The 19,270-nt window shown below is 34.0% G+C and overlaps 1 protein-coding gene across 2 annotated transcripts in view; it reads right to left on the reverse strand.

Annotated features, from left to right (window-relative positions):
- LOC150090732 (histone lysine acetyltransferase CREBBP-like) overlaps positions 1 to 19,270 on the reverse strand; it is a 362,719-nt gene that overhangs the window by 141,886 nt on the left and 201,563 nt on the right. For both annotated transcript variants that reach the window (XM_090372373.1, XM_090372367.1), the window contains exons 11-12: positions 7,819 to 8,632; positions 2,629 to 2,747 (exon numbers count right to left, since the gene is read on the reverse strand). In XM_090372373.1, the coding sequence (XP_090228499.1) occupies positions 2,629 to 2,747; positions 7,819 to 8,632 (933 nt within the window). The remainder of the gene's footprint in view (positions 1 to 2,628; positions 2,748 to 7,818; positions 8,633 to 19,270) is intronic.

Genomic DNA, 19,270 nt, shown 5'->3' on the forward strand with positions numbered 1-19,270 from the left:
GAATTTAAACCAATCCTCAAAGAGAGATATTGTTATCCATGCTCTCTGGTTGGATCGGAAATGCATGGGTAGGGTGGCTTTATTGATGCCATTAAATGCACAAGGATTTCCAGAATAGTACACAAGCAGTGGGTTTAATCTGTAATCTCTCAGTGCATTAGTCCCAAACAAGAATGTAGCCCTATCTTTTGATGCCTCGAAACCTGGCATTATATTTTTCTCTTTGGCGATGTATGTTCAATCCAGCATTTTTTTCCAATATAGAGTAGTCTCATCAATGCTGAAAATTTGCTGTGTTTGATAGCTGCCTCCATCAATAATTTTTTTCCAACATATCATAAAATTTCTCTGCAGCTGCAGAATTGGCACTGACAACTTCATTGCATACTTTAACATTGTGGAAACCAGTGCAATGCTTGAACCTATTAAACCACCCATTGCTTGCCACGAATTTTGGTGGGGTTCACCATACTTATCCTTAATATCTTTATAAATACTTGTTGTTTTTGCTTGAATGGTCATTAGACTTAGGGCACTCACTTCTGAATCTGATTTTCCATCCATATTATTAACAGCTGTTCCATCTTTGATATAGCACATGAACACTGCTTTGTGATCACTGTCGATCTTAAGTGCATTGATCCTTTGACATGTTCTTTTATACGCACACAGCCCTTTTAAAATAGTATTCACTGTTGAAGCAGCGAGACCTAATTCCCTTGCAATAGATGACAAACTTTGTCCTGCTTCGTACTTCTTTATCATTTTAATCTTCATTTCTAAATCAATTTTGCTACATTTCCTGGCACTACCACCACTTGCACTTTCCATTGGTTGTTTTCCCTTCATCATTGTAATACGTAAATAGGAATGAAAAGAAGTTTCTGAAATTTTGTTTTTTATATGATTGAAGATTTCAATGAAGGGGACACATTTCACCATAATAGGTAAACCCCCCCCACACACAATTGCAGTTATTGGTATTATCACAAATGCAATAAGATCGAGTTTACTACCCATTTATTAGATGCACTAACAGAAAAGCTGGAAAGTGCAAATTGTTTTTATCGTTTATGGTCGTCACCTCCAGAAAGGTGCTTTAGAAAAATATCACAAAGACGTTCAAAACTGATTCTTATAATGGGAACATATGATAACAATGAAAGGGTACTGCAATTTCCATTATAAATATGACCTAAAGGTCATATTTGTAATGAGAGATAAATAGCTTAGTAATATAGCAAAATTTTCAACTATCAAGGACTTGAAACGAATTACAAAAAAAAAAAAAAAAAAAACAAGCAAAAAAAACGTGTTATTGGGTTCACATTACGATATTTTCACAATACCTCCATTTATTCCTACGGGATGCAAAATATGTTTCCATGATTTTTTTAAGTTTGTGCTGGCTGGTAAAAACTTGCATAAAGTTGAATTTTCGTAAGCCAGGAAGTTCCTGTATATTAAAAAAATAAAAAAAAAAAGTTATTCCATCACGTGCAGCAAGAAATGCCAGAGTAACTTATGGGCAACATTCTTTTCGCTCATTCAGATTGCCTCTTGGAACACTATAGACTCCATGATAACAGTAATGCAGGTACTAAGATTCTCAGAAACTGCTATTATACAATCTGATCATGCTGGGGAGGACAAACACCTGTAATGGGGATGGTATTACGCATACTATCATATTAGGTCAGCCCATGTGGAAATTTTGACAATTTTCTTATTTCCTATCATCACATTCTTATATTATCCATGGCATTTAAAATTTTACTTCAGGAAGACAGCATATGCTGCCTAAAGATACCATGCTATGTTTTATATTTTATTTTTAGAACCTTAATTAGTTTTATGTATACTTAGTTTTTGTAAACAGTTATGCACTTTATATTAAGTTATTATATACTTATTTAATTTGCTGTTTTAAAGAGCTTACTTATATTAATTTTGACTAAAGGCTTTTTTTTTTTTTTTTAACTATATTTCCTGATTAATAAAATTCTGTTCAAAAGCTGTTAATTTGATATTTTGTAATAACAGCAAGTAATAACTTGCTGTTATTATTATATGTTCACAACACTTTGTTTTGAAATATAATTCTGGTGAAATAAATTAATTTTAGCAGAATTATACTTTTTTTCAAATTTGGGCTTAATATCTTATCAAATACAGAGTAAAGAATATATTTCAAATTTCGATAATAATATACAACTACATACTGTGCACAAGAATAAAAGATAACAAAAAATTGTGCATGCTATATGTTTTTTACTTGTCATGGTCAGCATAGCACCTTAGTTGAAAGTACCTTAATTTATGCAAATTACCAAAAAAGTTAAAATTTGTTAACTTTTGCAATTATTTAGTAAAATACTACTACTTTATCAATAACATTTAAAAATTTTCCAATTAAAAATTAATTGCAATGTAACATATTTATGTAATAACTCAAGAAAAAGCATTATAAAGAGCTGATACCAAGAAAGTATACCTTGAATTCATCAAGTTTCTATATAATTACTGTACCATATAGGTTGAAAGTATTTTCAACTTTTCATTTTATTATTATTATTATTATTATTATTATTATTTTTAAACACTATTATAATGAACAAAGACACATACCGGTATCTGTAGCAACTGTGGATCAACTGGCTGACGAAAAGGAAGTGATTCAGGATCTTGTCTGTATAACTTCTCTAGTGTGGGCATAAGAGCCTGACGAAGTTCATCAGGTTTGAACACTGCAAATGAATAAACAAACATATACAAAACATTTATACTACAACTGGCTTTTGTCTTGCTTTTAGACTATATGATTATTAATCACTTTTTATGTGGCCAAAACAATACACTTTTGGCTTCATAACTCTTTTATTGCTACTAGCAAATTCATATCACCAGCATCCATAAAAGATGAAGAATAACACTTCTGGTCAGCCACTGTTCACACAGTTTTCAAAACTATCCATAAAACCTCACTCTCATTCAAACAAAGCACAGTTTAATTTAATAAATTTACTTCATTTAATACTTAGAGGTGGCCATACCACTGGAAGAGTTTTACATAACAGTGCTGACAGAGAAGGCATTTACACTATATAATGTTAAAACTTATACATTGTTCACCTTTCAGATTAACCTGTCCGTCAAAGCATCATCCCTAACATAAGACAACACTGATTTTCTTTCCTTTCTGGGATGAAACTCAAGAATTTTAATGTTTCTATGTGTTAAATCCTCATTCTTGCACCTAAGATTACACTAATCTCATTTAGAGAGACTTCAGATGTGGAATATGAACTAGGATTTCCTCTGCAAACTAGCAGAAAGTGACAAACTAATGAACAAAAGACTGGTAGCTTCTTGCTTGCATGACTTGGGGTTTGTGGACTGCAATTTTTCCAGTTGTTAGGTGATTCCAGTCACTGGAATTCTAATTACAAAATGCTTTCTCTTTCTTTAAGCTGTTTAGTTTAAGATATTCAGAAAATTAGGAACAATCTACAAAACAAGAATCCCACAAGAATTATGACAGATCTACCAGACTGCATTGAATAAATGTAAATTTAAGTTTATACTAAAAATGTAAATTAAACATGGTATAATCAAATAATGATTTACATAATTATTGTGCCATGTATAAGAAATGTTGCAAACTGCCAACAAGTAATGCTGAAGAGGTGCAGTTTGCATTAGGCTTGTTTATTGGCTCTGTTCATCAAGGTAACTTACATTTCACCTTTTCAGTTTGGGTTGATTCCTAATTGTCAAGTTAACCATATAAGATATGTTTTCTGTTGATTCTGTCTTTATTGCTTGCACAGGGACATCGTCATTCTGCTGTTGGGCACGCCATGAAAGAAATTCTTAAGTGTTTGGGAATTTCCACATAGCCAATTCCTCCTCATAGAAGTGGTCACCATTGTTCGTCTGAACTTTCTTTTGTGTTATTTTGTTTCTTAGCGGGTGTGTGTATTTGCTCAGTGGGTTGGTACACTAGAGGATTTCCTTGAATGTTTCAAGGAAGAAGTTGCACCACACTCCACATTTTACATTTGCACTATCTGCTACTTGTTTGAAGTTTAAAAACTATTACATTTGGTGACACAAGTTTATCAGTATTAACTAGAAAAGTTAATCACCTTTACACTAATATCAGGAACTGTACCAAGTATGATATTTGTACTCTTATTGTGATATATTCAAATTACTTAGTGCTCTATTGTTCAAAGTACCCTAGCTGCCCATTCACTCCTAAAATAATGACTCTTCTACTCTATATAGAAATCCTACTTTCTACTGTGTGGTTCAATTCTCCTGTGCTCATTTATATTTAATTTTTTTGAACTTTCCTTAGCCAATTACAGTAAACTATGTAAAATCCAGCACCACTGAGAATTGAGAGGTACCGTATTTTTGAGAGGTATACCTAATGGCTGCACAGTTTTAGGAGTCCACTCCAATGAATATCAAGCACAAACAAATGAATTTATTTACATCTGTAAATATTCATAATGACTATTTTGTCCTTTCATCTGTTTTTGTGAGCAGGATTTAAACTAATGGATAATGCAATAGTCTTAATTCTCACAGTAGAATAAACTTGCCTTTGTAATGAGTTGCTTGAGTGTTGCACTACTTTCAACAGATAGCTTCATTAAAATTAACTTTAAAAAGTGATTTTGTATACTGCATGACAGCTCACGTTAAACTTGACATAGCCGAGTGGTCAGGAGCGTGAGTACAGTAGAACACGCTCTTTGAGTGGACTGGGGTTCAGGCCCGTGACTGATAAATACGATTAACATTTGTATTTATTGATTTATTGTAAACTCCACTGACCTGGTGGTCGTGCTGGAGTATAAACAAGAACATCCCCGCCCCTCTCTTTACAACTGTTTTCTTTGTGTGTCATCACCAGAGACCACTGCTACCTGACGGGAAAGCAGTCAGTTCTGAAACAGACTATCACAAGTATCATCTTTAAAAGAAATGTCTGATTAACCCTTTTGGAGGGGCCACCAGTTCAAAAATGGTGTAATATCAGGGCAGCTTATCTGGTGCCCTCACTAGGGTGCCAATTGAGGGGTGTATAGATATCTAGTAGGATAAGCAGTTTTAGAGAAGTGCATTTCAGTAAATATTGATTACAAACAACAGAACTTATTAACGTATACAAACTATTATTATCTGCTATTTATCGTAACTGTCTTGTTCTTTCATCTGTTTTTGCAGCTAGCAGGATTTAAACTGCATGGATAATACAATAATCTTAATTCTCCCAGCAGAACAAACTTGCCTTTGTAATGAGCTTCTGTAGTATTTCACTACTTTCAATAGACAGTTTTAATTATAATACAACTCATAAAACTGATTTTATAAACTGTATGAAAGCTTATATTGAACTTCTTTGCAACTAATTTGTTTGCATGTTGTCGCTAGAGGCAATCTACTATCTAATGAGGGTTTAGTTAGTCCTGAAACAGGTTGTAAGAGCAATCTCATCTTTTATCCTGACAGTGGGGTAACTTGACAGGTGCCCATCTTTCCTTTTTAATTTTTGGAAAATGTTATGGGTTTTTCTAAATTCTGCTTAAACAATGCCAATATTTCATCTATGCTTAATGGATTGTATTTAATAAAAAATAAATAAATTTAAAACAAGCTGTGTGTTTTACATGCCTTTTATTTTTAAAAAGGTATGAAAAAATTCTGCAAATTGCAAAATAAAGTTTTAGGCATAAATGGAAACCTTGATCTCTCATTCTCCTCCATTTTCCAATTTAAAAGACCATTAAATGCACAAAATTTCATATTACATATATTCAGTATTATTGGTTACTTTTGTTTTCAGGCTTATTTCAAAATTTAATTAAATTTGGAACTAAATCTGAAAACAAAATTTTGAAACTACATATCTTGCTTCCTGCAGTGTTGCAATCGCCAAGGTGAGAATACTGGGTTTTGTATTATCTCTTTACTCTGTGAAAACAATAATAAATCTTTCAAAAACAACTAGGGTAAGACTGTAGATGTTTATTGAACCAGTGGGAGAAGAAAAATAAGTAGAGTAAACCCTTGCTAATCCAGTTACAGTTAATCCAGATCGAAATATGAAAAATTCTATTCACAGTTGAGTACTTTGAAAGACACATGGGATTTAGAAAGGCAGACGAGTAACTCTCACTGCGCGCTGATTGACTGTACAGAGAGACCGAACATACATTACACTGTCTTGCATGTTGTTCAGTATCATTGTTGGCTCTGAGTCGGACGGATGTTATTGCTTATACTGATTAATTTGCGTACTTCTTTATACGTATATACATATGTACATAAGTTAACATATTTTATATAATTATGGGTTCTAAAGAATTAAAAAGTGAAATAAAAAGAAAACATTTTACTTTTAACTATCATTAACAAGCTCAAAGTGATAGAACAACTTAAAAATGGTGTTCCTGGAAATAAAAAATTTCAGAAGAATTTGTTTTTTGTTTTTTAATATCTGGCACAGCCTGTTGGCTGTGCCAGATATTAAAAAACAAAAAGAATCCATAAAGACATTTCCTTTAAAATTCAATGTGGGGAGTGATAAAAGCAGTCTATCAAATAGACAGACATTTAAAAAAAGCCAAATTTATCCATCTATCAATGGATAAATGTATTGTCTTTTTATAGTTTTTAAATAAAGGCTCTACAGTGATTTTTTAAATTTATTTTCATTGGCACTACCTATATCATTAAATTTTCCATTTATTTGTGTTCAAAAAAAAAAAAAAAAAAATTTTTTTTTTTTTTTTTTTTTTTGGGCTATCTTTTGCTTCACTAATCTGGATTATTGGGATTATTGCTTAATCCGGATGACCTCTCCCCAATTACCCTAGATTAGTGAGGGTTTACTGTACCCTGAAACTTAAAAAAAAAAAAAAAAAAAAAAAAAACTCAACATTGGAGCTTTCTTCTGGTTCTTGAGTAAAAAGGCAAATAAAGAGAAAAAAAAAAAAAACTTCACACACTACTGCAGTAAAAATTTGACAATAGGAAGGTAGAAAAACTTTTTACTCACTGTTTAACAGATAATGTGGGAATTTTATTTTTAAGGGCTACCTGTCAGGTTACCCATCACTACTGCAGTGTTAACAAAATGGTCGATCAACCTTTTGGAGAAGCCCTCTGTTTGAAAGTAGCACAATACTGAGGCAACTCATTGTTCTGCTGTGCGAATTAAGACCATCACATTATCTATAAAGTTTAAATCCTGCTGGCATCAAAATCAGATTACAGTAAAGGACAAGACAGTCCATCTTATAAAGAGAAATGTCAGCCTATTTTGCATGGATTCTTAAAATATCTGGATTGTGAAGGTTGCCTTTTTTTTTTTTTTTTTTGTAAAATGTATCAGATTTTAAAGAATTTTAGATTTTACAAGTGCTGTTTCACAGAGTTTGCTGTATATTTATTGAATGCATAAAATTAGCTATTCTTACATACTTTGGAGGAGTTAAAAGTTATTGTACATCTCCATTTTAACTAGCCAATTATTTCTTCCTCTGCATTGATCATTTCACTTTCATTCTCTGGAATAACCACCATGTTTACCTCATGTTAATAAGTTATATGTTAAGATGAATATATGTATTAATGAAGTTTCTACTCCAAACCCATCTACAATTCTGCTACAATGCAAATTCAACAGTTTTTAAGTTTGGGATTATGAAATTGTACTGGTAATATTTACAATTTGCAAATTTCAAAATGCAACAGAATTAAACACTATTATACTAATGTATGAACACTTAAATATCTTACCTTTCTTATTTGGTTTTGGTTTAGGTGGTGGCTGAGATGGTTCAGCTAAAGGTTCTTGCTTAACATCAGTACTAGAAGCAGCATTATCATTTATACACATAGTTGACACAGGAGTTGAAACCTCTTCTTTAATTGAGGTTTCTTCTTTTAGAGGAACAGATTCAGAATTACAAGAGGCAGCACTAATTTCTTCCAGTGATTCTTGCTTCACTTCCACTTTAGGTTCCATTTTTATTTCTACTTTTTCTTCCGTTTTTATTTCCTCACCGATTTCCATCTTTTCTTCTGTGTTTTCTTCTTTAATAAAGCTGTTGCTATCATTTGTAACTGACAAAGGAAGGGAAATGACTTTTCCAACTTCTTCTGATGCACTATGAGTAACAGAAGCAGTCTGATCTTGTGACTGTGAACTACTGCTAAGGGGTGGAACAGAATCCAACACATCTTGTGAATGAGACATATCTGTCATTACTGATGTTGTGTCTTCAATTTTTTCTTCTGCTTTAATTTCTGACTGGAGCTCTTGCTGAGAGAGTGGTGTACTTTGTTCCTGAATAAAAGGTTCATGCTTGCCTATTGAAGTGACAGTTTCAGAGAGTGAAGTCCCTTCGGATAACCCAGATGATCTTGATGGCTGATGTAATGAATGAGTGAACTGCTGTGACTGAGAAGAAAATGATGATGATGAGGACGATGATGACGCCTGTGAGAGAACAGCCTCATTTGGCAATGGTGGAGAAAGTGATGGTTGTAGTTTCCCAGGGAGACTATTTTGTTGTTGATCCTGCTGTGATTGTGATTGCAGAACAGGCATCTGTTAGTAAAGATATAAAAAATGTAACAGATATACTGTAATAATATTTGTATCACTAGCAGTCAGCAAATATATATATATATATATATATATATATATGTATTTATTTATTTTTTATAGTGGTGTAAACAAACTGTATTATGTGTGCACTAGTAATGAAAGTTATGTTCTGTGAATTCTTAATGTTTCCCCATGTAAATCATGGGAAAGTGAATAGAAATACAGTCAAACTTGGTTATAATGAGCATCAAGGAACTGACAAAATTTCCTCGCTATGTTAGCGATAGCTGAGATGGGGAAACCCCTGGTGCCATTAAACAATGAACAGTTTATATCATTGATGAGTTAAATCTACCTCCTATTTTTTTAAATTCTCAATAACTTGATAAAAAGATAGATTCAAAAAACAAAAAAAAATATTAGAGAAAAAAATAATAAATATATACCTACATATTATTAGTATTGTATTAATAAGCTTGTATAAACTACAATACACTTAATATTAAACAAAATTTGTCTGCAATTTTAAAACCATACACTTAATACTAAAGACAATTTATTTCTCCGTAATTAAAAACAATACTATTTAATAATAAACACGATTGATTTTAATTAGTCTTTATTTATAAATCTTAAAACTGATGTTTGTTTTAAAGATTTCACTTTGATATTTCTTAGTTACCCATTAAAACACTCAACGCATTAAAAGTCTCATTACTTGCCTCAGTTCCTTCAAAAAAATTGACTAACATTGCACCTTTAGCTTGTAGATCGTCGGCACTGATTTTGATTCACTTGTCATCAAAATCATCGTCATTATCGTCTTTGTTGAGCACAGCATCTACAATGTCCCTTTCTGTAGGAAGACCACTAGTTAATAAGTTGTCATTGATTCGTACAAATTCATCTATGTTATCTGTATTAAAATCTACAATGTTGTTATGTAGCAACCATTTGGACAATGGTAAGTTGTTTTCATCATTTCCATCTTCTTCATCTACAACTGAAATTTCATTTGAATTTAATTTCGATTTATTGAAGCAATTCAATATGGTTGTCGAAGTAACGTTGTTCCATGCATCATTCAATAAATTTATAGCATCCAATACAGATAGAGACTCAGTAAGTTTCTGTTCTCTTTGACTGATCACATGTAGAACTAGAAATCTTTTATAAAATCCTTTCAAACTCTTGATTATACCTATGTCCATTGGTTGTAAAATTGATGTCGCATTGGGAGGCAGACACACTAGCTTAATATTGGACAAATTTTGAATCTTGGGATGTGCAGGACAGTTATCAACTAACAATAAAATATTTTTATTCTTTTTGAATAGCTCCTTATTCCAATTACAGCAGACTCTCGATTAACCAGGATCGGATTAACCGGGACACTTCAAGGCTCCAAATAAAAAAAAAAAAAAAAAAACAGAAATCAAAAAATTCAAGTAATAACTAAAATAGGTTATAAACAGATATTTTGCAAGTCGTAAATAAGCGACAAGCGACATTATAAGTCGTCATTGGGAGATTAGTGTACCTATTATCTTGCAATCCCCACTGTCTTCCCACCCGCCATTCAAAAAAAAAAAAAAAAAGAGAGAGAGACCAAATGTTTAGTTTGCTTTATTGCGTCGCATCAAGTTGTTGTGTTCTGTTGAAGCGCAAAAGGACAAATTTTGTTTCGTTATTTATGTCAGGGATGTCGGAATTTTTTTTATAGTATTTTTTTTTTTTTTTTTTGCTTAGAAATCGCGAAAATGATGGGTAAACGCAAGAGTTGCATTTTCAGTTAAACAAAAACTTGAAATTATTCAAAAGTTTGAAAACGGTGCCTCTGTTAAATCTCTAAGGAATCATTATAATAAGGATGTATCAAAATGGCCAAACATTAACAAGTATCGCGCGGAATTCAGATTTGTCAATAATAATATAGTAGCAATACGTTATTAGTCATTCCTGAGTTACGTAAAACTCGACGAAGTAAGAAGTCCTGGAACGTATCCTTACGTATGTCGTAGAGTTTTGTATTTTTGGATTAACCGGGAAATCAATTATCTGGGATTTTTTTTACCATCTATCCTGGAAAATTGAGAGTCTACTGTATTTATGTATTGTGGAAAAATATCCGAAGTCATCCAAGCTTTCTTGTTTGCAGTGTAATCCACAGGCAGTTTCCTTGCCTTTTTTAAACACTGAGGTTTTAACAATATTCCAATAGCAAACAGTTTTTTTTCATCAGTTCCTGTCATGTTTGTGCACACATGCACCGTCAAGCGAGCCTTTTGATTTTTTTCCACCAACACATTTCCCCCCTTTGAATTTAAATATATTGTCAGGTGTCAAATTATAAAATAAAGTCCTGTTTCGCCGGCTTTGTAGTAGAAGTTAGTTAGTTATTTGGTTTTTAGGAGCATTAGCAACTAAGGCCATATTGCTCCGGGATATGCGGTGGTCATTCCCTGATCTTTCCGAATCTCCGTATTTGGTGGTGACGGCTCGAACCCCTGTCTAATCAAGAAGCATGTGCTATGCACTGCTGCTCCTTCTCACCTGGCTACGGAGGCGCCGTGTAGTAGTAGTAGTAGTAGTAATAGAGGCATGTGATGCAAGAAAGCAAGCATATGAGCTTATGTAGCATCAGCCAAAATAAAAAAAAAAAAAAAAAAAACAATTTCACACAACCATTCCCTTTAAAAGATTGTCCAGTTCCTCCTTGAGTTTATTTAAGCTATCAACTTCCACAATGATGGATGCAAGTTTGTTCTAGCAATTAACCACCTGCTGGCTAAAGGCAAATTACCGCACATCTATTCTACAACTGTCTTTCCTCAATTTGAATTTATGTCCCGTCAGGTTCGTAATCTGAGCAAGTGGAAGAATCCCATCAGAATTTAGCATGCTCGACCCATTCAACGCCTTATACAGCTCAATCAGATGACCTTGCAGGTGGGTGCCTAGTTTCCAGACACTATAATTTGCAGAACTTAAGCCTTTCTTGGTAAGAGAACACCTTTGTTCCCTGCACCAATCTTCTTGCCCTTCTCTGTACACGCTCAAGCAACTGTACATCCTAAAATGAGTTTTCCAGACCTGTACACAGTACTCAGTGCGTGGGCCAACCATTGCCTTATACAGAGGGATAATCACCTTTTCCCTGCTATGGCAGCCTGTCTGCATTGCTCAGAAATCTTCATATCTGACTGCACAATCACTCTCAGGTCTTTTTCATTTTCTACCACCTTAAGTGTAATACCACACAGTTGGTATTTCCTCTGGGGTAACTTCTACCAATGCCGACCGGGTTAGCCGAGTGGGTAAAGTACCTGCCTGGCAACCCAAAGGTCGCGGGTTCGATTCCCGCCTCGGGCTTGGATCAAAGTACTGCAAAAACCTTTGGAGGTGCAATATGGCCACAGAAGCCGATGCGCCAACAACTACCAAATCAAAAAAAAAAAAAAAAAAAAACTTCTACCAATATGCACTACTTTGCATTTGTCAATGTTAAACTTCGGTTACCACTTCTCGGCCCAAATTTTCTAGATCCTGTTGCTGTAGATGTCTTCGTCATTGAAATCTTTCCTGATTTCTGCCCAAACACAGTCAATCCATTCATTTGCCATTATTGGAATTGCAGATCGAGATTCTCCACTAATTTTTGCATAAACAATGTTATGTCAGCTTTTAAATCGATCGAGCAAACCGTTGTTACAAAAAATCATCGAGTCCAGATTGTTCAGCAAATTTTTCCACTTGAGCCTTCAAGGTCGGACCAGCTATTGAAAACCCAGCATTTCTTTGTGTGGTGAACCACTGAAGCAATGATTCCTCAACATTTGTAACCTCACACTTTCTAAAAAAAAATTTTTTTTTTTTTGGTTATGTTCTTTCCAGTGCGATATGTAAACATCTTTATTCTTCCACAATATCAATACACTTAAAGAGGACAAAGAAAACTTTTTAAACACTTCCACATTTTTTGCACCACGTTCTAACTCGCAAATAATTTTGATTTTTTTTTGCGAATCGAGAGACACTTTCTTTTGTTAGTAGACATGTTTCCGAAGGAAGCGTTCGTTTCTAACTGAGTTTACTTTAAAATCATAAAGTGATCTGCATACAAAGTTCTGAGATGCATACAAAATCCTTAGAAGTCCTGTTTCCAAAATTCTTAGAAGTCCTGAAATAAATTTATGGTTCAGTGAATACAAGACAGTCAGTAAACAGGGTAATGCGACAAGTGGAATGCCAATGGACTATTGTATAGCCCCTGTCCCAGAGGACAAGGTCATAAACTGGCTGCTAATCCGATGCAGGTGGTCATAAAGCTAAGTCGCTCTTTTCATTTTCATCTATTCCAAGAATTGGGTTTTTTTTGCCTACCTGAGCCATTAAGAATGTTTGCATAGTTACCAAAATTTGTTTGGTATATCCGTGTAGTACATTTGTTGTAACAATGAGCGATTGTATGGGACTACGCATAAATTAAATCATTATGGCTTTTTTCTTGCTACAGCTGTGATCTCATTATTTCCATGCTTGTTACAACCAAGTTCGACTGTATAAAATTTGAAGGTGACACATATATTGTATAACAGTATATGTGGTACACTAGCAACTCTTTGTTACAACGTAATTCAATTCTTTTATAACAATGTTTGCCTGGTTGGTTTCAGCAGTCTTTTCGAATCAGATGAACTACTCACAAGTTGCTGGACTCGATTCAGACTCTGAATTTCATTTTAGACATATTATAGTAATGGTATTTGGCATATAGTGCAAGTGAGGCACAGGCTTTTGCTGCAATGGAAAAAAAAAAAAGTAGATAAAAAAGTACAAATTATGTACTTCCCTCCTCTCAACTATCAGCAAAAACATGTTGCAGCAATCAACAACTCACTGGTGAAAAGAAAACTTCCTACAATCTAGTCCAGGTGTCGGCAACCTATGACCCACCTTGAGTTCCGCAAATAAAGTATAATATACAAAAATAAATTATAAAACATAAACATGAAACAAACACTTTGAGAAAATATAAATAATAAGATTAACATTTTGGTTTGATTACAAAGTTGCAGAAATGAACATAGGCGGAATACAGCGACATTGTCCGAACGAATCTCATCATTACTCGACGAGCGTTTATTCACTCTTATTGGTCGGCTGGGCGCTCTGACTGTGTGCCACCTGCAGCCGACCAATAGGAGCCCTGCCTACGTATCTACTCTTGTTTACGTTTACTTCATCTTTACTTCATCTTTAACGTGAATAAACAATAGTTCAGTTCAGAAGCGCGAGAACAGTTACCCAAGCGAAATAATTATTATTTTTATTATGGACAAACAAACAGCAAAAAAGAGATTATTTCAAGATGTGTGGACTGAAAGGTATGGATGTATGGAAAATGGTGACAAATTGATATGTACTTTATGTACAGATATAATTACCGCCAGGACTTACAATATTGAGTGACACTTTTCTTCAAAACATAAAGATGTGAGTGAAATGACAATGATGAAAATATGAATACATTGCTAAACGTGTATTAAATTATGGAAAACAAAATAAATTTTTGAAGAGATTTGTTACCAGCCATAATTACGCTACATGTGCCAGCTTTGTTGCAGCTCTTAGTATTGGTACCAACGGAAAACCATTTAGAGACAGCGAATTTTTGAAAAACGCATTCATAAATTGTTCCGAACACTTATTCAATGACTTCACAAATAAAAAACAAATAATTGAGAGAATTAAAGAAATGCCATTGTCAGCCAGAACAGTTCAGTGTCACACTGAAGATATGGCAAAAAATATTGACGCACAGGTCAAAAATGATTTGTCATCTAGTGACGTAATTAGCATTGCACTCGTTGAAAGTACCAATGTAAATAGTATGGCTAGGCTGGCAATTATTATTAGATTTGCATCAATAAATAGTTCGAACGTCAATGAAGAACTATGCATTCTTGCTTCAATGAATGACACGACCAAAGGCATTGATATTTTGAGTCAAGTAAAAGAGTTTACAAATTTCAAAAATGGGAAAATATTGGATTTAAAAAGTAAATTGTTTTCCATAACAACTGATGGTGCTCCAGCTATGAGAAGAAAAAAATGTTGGATTTGTGAAACTAATGGAAAATGAACTTGGCCCCCACTTTTATCGTTCCATTGTATCATACATGAAGAAAATTTATTTGCAAAGGCATCTATGCAACAACTTAAGGATGTAATGGAAAAGGTGGTTAAGATCGTAAACATAATAGTAGCACGATCTGCATTAACACACAGGCGCTTCAACACTTTTTTGCAGGAAATTGAATCGAAATATGGAGATTTGCTGTTACATGCTGAAGTACAATGGTTAAGTCGAGGCAAAGTTCTTAATAGATTTGTAGAGTGCTTTGATGATATACAAATATTTCTTTACAAAATAGGTGAAAATGATCTCGAACTCGATGATAAACAATGGTTTTTAAGACTTTTGTTCTTAACAGACATAATGAACCATTATAATGATTTCAATGTACGACTCCAACGAAATAACCACACAATTTTGAAAGTGTACGAGAAATGGAAGAGTTTTTGTTCGAAATTAATATTATTTGAAATTGACATAAAAACTAAAATATTTCTTTTCTTTCCCTTACTAAAAAGCCAATATGAGAAAGAAAATATCGATGAAAGCAATCTAAATATGTTCGAAAGTTGTATTTTGAACATTAAAAGTGAATTTGAAAGTATATTTCAAAGTTTTAAGAATCATGGCGAAATGTTTACATTTATAATACAGCCCGATGAAATAGAGGAAAATGTTTTAGATTTGCAGTATTTTGAATATCTTAAAATTGACAATTTAAGTTTAGAAATGATTGATTTTAAAAGTTCAATGTTGTGGACGGACAAATTCAAGACATTGCGGAAAGATTTAGAAAACACAGAATCATCTTCTCGTGATATCATCACTTCCTATGAAGTTTTGGGCATCACTTCCTATGAAGTTTTCATCTTTGAAAAAAATTGGCTATTTGCCATTTTGTCCGCGTTCGGTTCTACTTATAAATGTGAGCAAATATTTTCACACATGAAATTTATTTTAAGTAAGAACAGGAGCAGATTAACTACCGAAAATTCAGACGCTTGTATTCGTCTTAAGGTGACTATGTATGAATCAGACTTGACTAAATTGACGTCACAAATTCAGCATCAGGGGAGCCATTGATAATGAAGAGAACGCTTATAAATAAAGTTCATCAATTATTAATGAACTAAAACTTGACAATTATATTTGTTTTTATAATAATTAGAATTATAATTTTGGTTTTTTTTTATGTTTAGTTTAAAAAGAGTTTAAAAGCATATTGTAATAGTTTTCTCATTAAAATTTATCTTATTATTCACAAACGGAATCAGTGTTTTAAAATGAAAATACCCATTGACCCGAACCATCTTCTTAATAGTCACATTTTGGTTGATTTTGACCCGCAGCCAAAAAAGGTTGCCGACGTCTGATCTAGTCTAAACCTCTTCCCCTGTAATTTTAATTTATGGCCCCTAGTTCTGGAATTCTTCATAAGGGTGAAAATTCCAACCGGCATTCATTTTACTAACCCCTCTCAGAGCCTTATAAACCTCAATAGTCACCTTTGAGGTGCCAGGGTGCTAAACTCTGTAAGCACACATAATTGGAGCCTTTCCTCATACGATCTCCCTTTTGCCAAACTGTGGACTCTCAAGAAGCTCAATGTCTCTTTTTTTTTTTTATGCATTCTCTGTCAATACTGTGTTCAAGTATTCCAAACTTGGCCTTATGATTGCCTTATACAGTGGGGTATGATCTCCCTATCTCTACAGGATAATGTTTGATAATATCATCGATAGGACACCATGGGCTTTCCTAGCTGCTTGTTTACGCTGCACAGAAAACTTCATATCTACTCGTATCATAACTCCCAGATCCCTTTCTTCTTCTACTGTTATTAATTCAAGTGTAAAATTTATTTTGGGATCTTAGAATTCCACAAGTGTAAGACATTTTGCTGCATTCAAACATAGCTGACATTTTTCTCACCATTTTTGAAGCCTGTTCAAGTCATTCTACATGGCACTGATCATTAACAACTCTACCAATCTTTATGTCATCTTCAAATTTTGACATCACTCCTATCTCTTCATCTCTTCAGTGTTTTTATCAAAATCAGAAACAACAGTATTCCAAGAATCCTTTCCTTATGGCACTCCCGACATTACACAAATCTCAAGAATATCCATTAATCACAATGCTCTGTCTTCCGCCATGCAGCAACACAGCAATTCATCTTAGAATCTTTTCCAATAATCCCAACAAGTTCCATCTTACACAGTAACTTTTCATGAGGGACTGAGTCAAATGTCTTGTTAAATCCAAACAAACTATATTGAAATTGTTGCCTACATCCAACTCATGAGTAACTGTGTCAATATAGTTTACTAAGTTAGTTAAACCTGATTTTCCCTTAACAAACCATGTTTTGTGTCCATCAGAATGATGGACACAAAACATGGTTTGTTAATGGAAAATCAGGAAAACCATATCAAGCTAAATGTCCCTGGATTGCATCTTAATTATTGCCCCTAAGATTTTTCCTACCACTGAAGTCAGACTAACCAGTCTGTAGTTACAAACTTCACTCTTAGAACTGCCTTTATGTATTGGCAATACGTTGGCACTCTTGCAGTCCAAAGGTACCCCCCCACCCCGAGTCCAAAGATGCTCTTACAATTAATCTCAATTTTCAATACACTCCCTGGTGGCCTCAAAATTACTGGCATATGCCATCAACTCCAGGAGCCTTCCTTTATGCTCAAAAGTTTTTCTAATAAACAGTCCTGCAATTTCTAAATCACTAATTTCATATATGGCTCAGCCTCATTTGCACACCTCTCCTTGGCATGAAGGGTCTTTTGTCAGTAAAGACAGATGCAAAGTACCTATTCAATTCATCCACAACATCAGCTGGGTTGTCTTAAGACTTTTCCACACCACGTGCACAAGGATCCAATCTGATTCACTTTCTTCTTCATTGTATTCACATACATGAAAAATTCCTTGCCTCCATTCTTTTCTCTCTTAAGCCAGTGCTTTCTCATATGTAGCTTTGGCCTCCCTAACCTCACTGGTGGTACTATTACAGATCAACTTGTACCTGTTATAGGCTTCAGTACTTTTTGTTGCTCTGTAACTATCCCATGCTATATATATATATATATATTTTTTTTTTTTTTTTTTTATTTTTATTTTTTTTTGCTCTATTTGACTGGCCAGCTCTGCATTCATCCATTTCAGTATCCTCCTTTTCAATATATTCTTACTAGTATGCATGAATTCTATGGCTTCTGTGATTTCTTTTTCATTTTCAGGTATTCCATAATTCAAATGGATTTCCCTCACTCTGCAATCTTCCCAATTAATAGATGCCACATGGCAATTTAAACTGTCAGTCTCCTTTTCTGAAACTAAAACCCATTCCTTTACCTTTAACAACTGCAACATCTTTCTTTATGTTCAAACTGATGAATGCATGTTCACTCTCTGACAATAGTTCCTGTACTTTAAGCCCTGTGATGTCATCTGATTTGTGAGTAATGATGAGTCAAGAATTTGTATTTTCTCTCAATATTTTCAAATATTTTCTCCAAAATGCTGGTACAAATAACAATAATCTAGTTTATTTTAAAAAAAAATTTTTCATCACGGTGAATTTCTCTCCCATTTATACCAATCAATTTGGGGAAGATTGAAATCTGCCCATAAGACATTTGCCCTTGCTTGCACATTCCATCTGCATGTAGAGACTTTCGTCATAATCTTCGCAATCTTCTGGTCTGTAGATTATTCCCACTCTCATTATACCTTTGCTTCCAACAAACTCACACCACACATATTCTATGCTGGCAGGCGTAACTTCAGACTCGGAAAAAAGCTCTTTTCGTGCTTAGGTGGCTTTTGTTAAGCAGCACATGGCCCCACCACCCCTCCTATCTTCCCTAAATACATTATACCTACAGTAGTGGAACTCGTCATCCCCAATTTATGGGTGGCACTACTTTCTGTTAGCCCTATGTTAGCATTAGTTGTCCTAACCAGGAGTTCAAATTCGGCCATTTTATTGACAACACTTCTGACAGTCTAACAAGTTGAGACTAAGTATTCTTTATTTTACTACCCTGACACACACCCTTGAAGTTATTTAGGCTTGTTTCTTTAGATTTATCTTCCCACTCAACTGAAATGTTGCTAGCCTCAGAACATCTTACCAACACTGTATCCTGCAGTAAGAAACAAGAATTCTCTAGGTGAGTTACTTTGATCCATATCACCAGATAAATGCAAGTTTATATTACTCTTCACCTTCTTCACTAGCAGTTTCCCTTAAACCTTAAGGTATCTCAATGATACTGGCAAAAATCATTGCACCATCTTTGTTCAAATGAATACCATCTCTACAAAATAGATTCCTTCTACCTATAAGTGCAGGCCACGCTGATAAAAATTTCTCTACCAGAGCCTTGCAAATTCCCTCTAGTTATGAGTTAATCCACAAGGCTTTTAACATATAATTCCTCCTATTGTGTCTGCAAATCTTCCCAGACACAATA

The sequence above is a fragment of the Mastigoproctus giganteus genome, chromosome 1 (genome assembly GCF_048544385.1).
Source record: "Mastigoproctus giganteus isolate SK-2022 chromosome 1, ASM4854438v1, whole genome shotgun sequence".
Lineage (NCBI taxonomy): Eukaryota > Metazoa > Arthropoda > Arachnida > Uropygi > Thelyphonidae > Mastigoproctus > Mastigoproctus giganteus.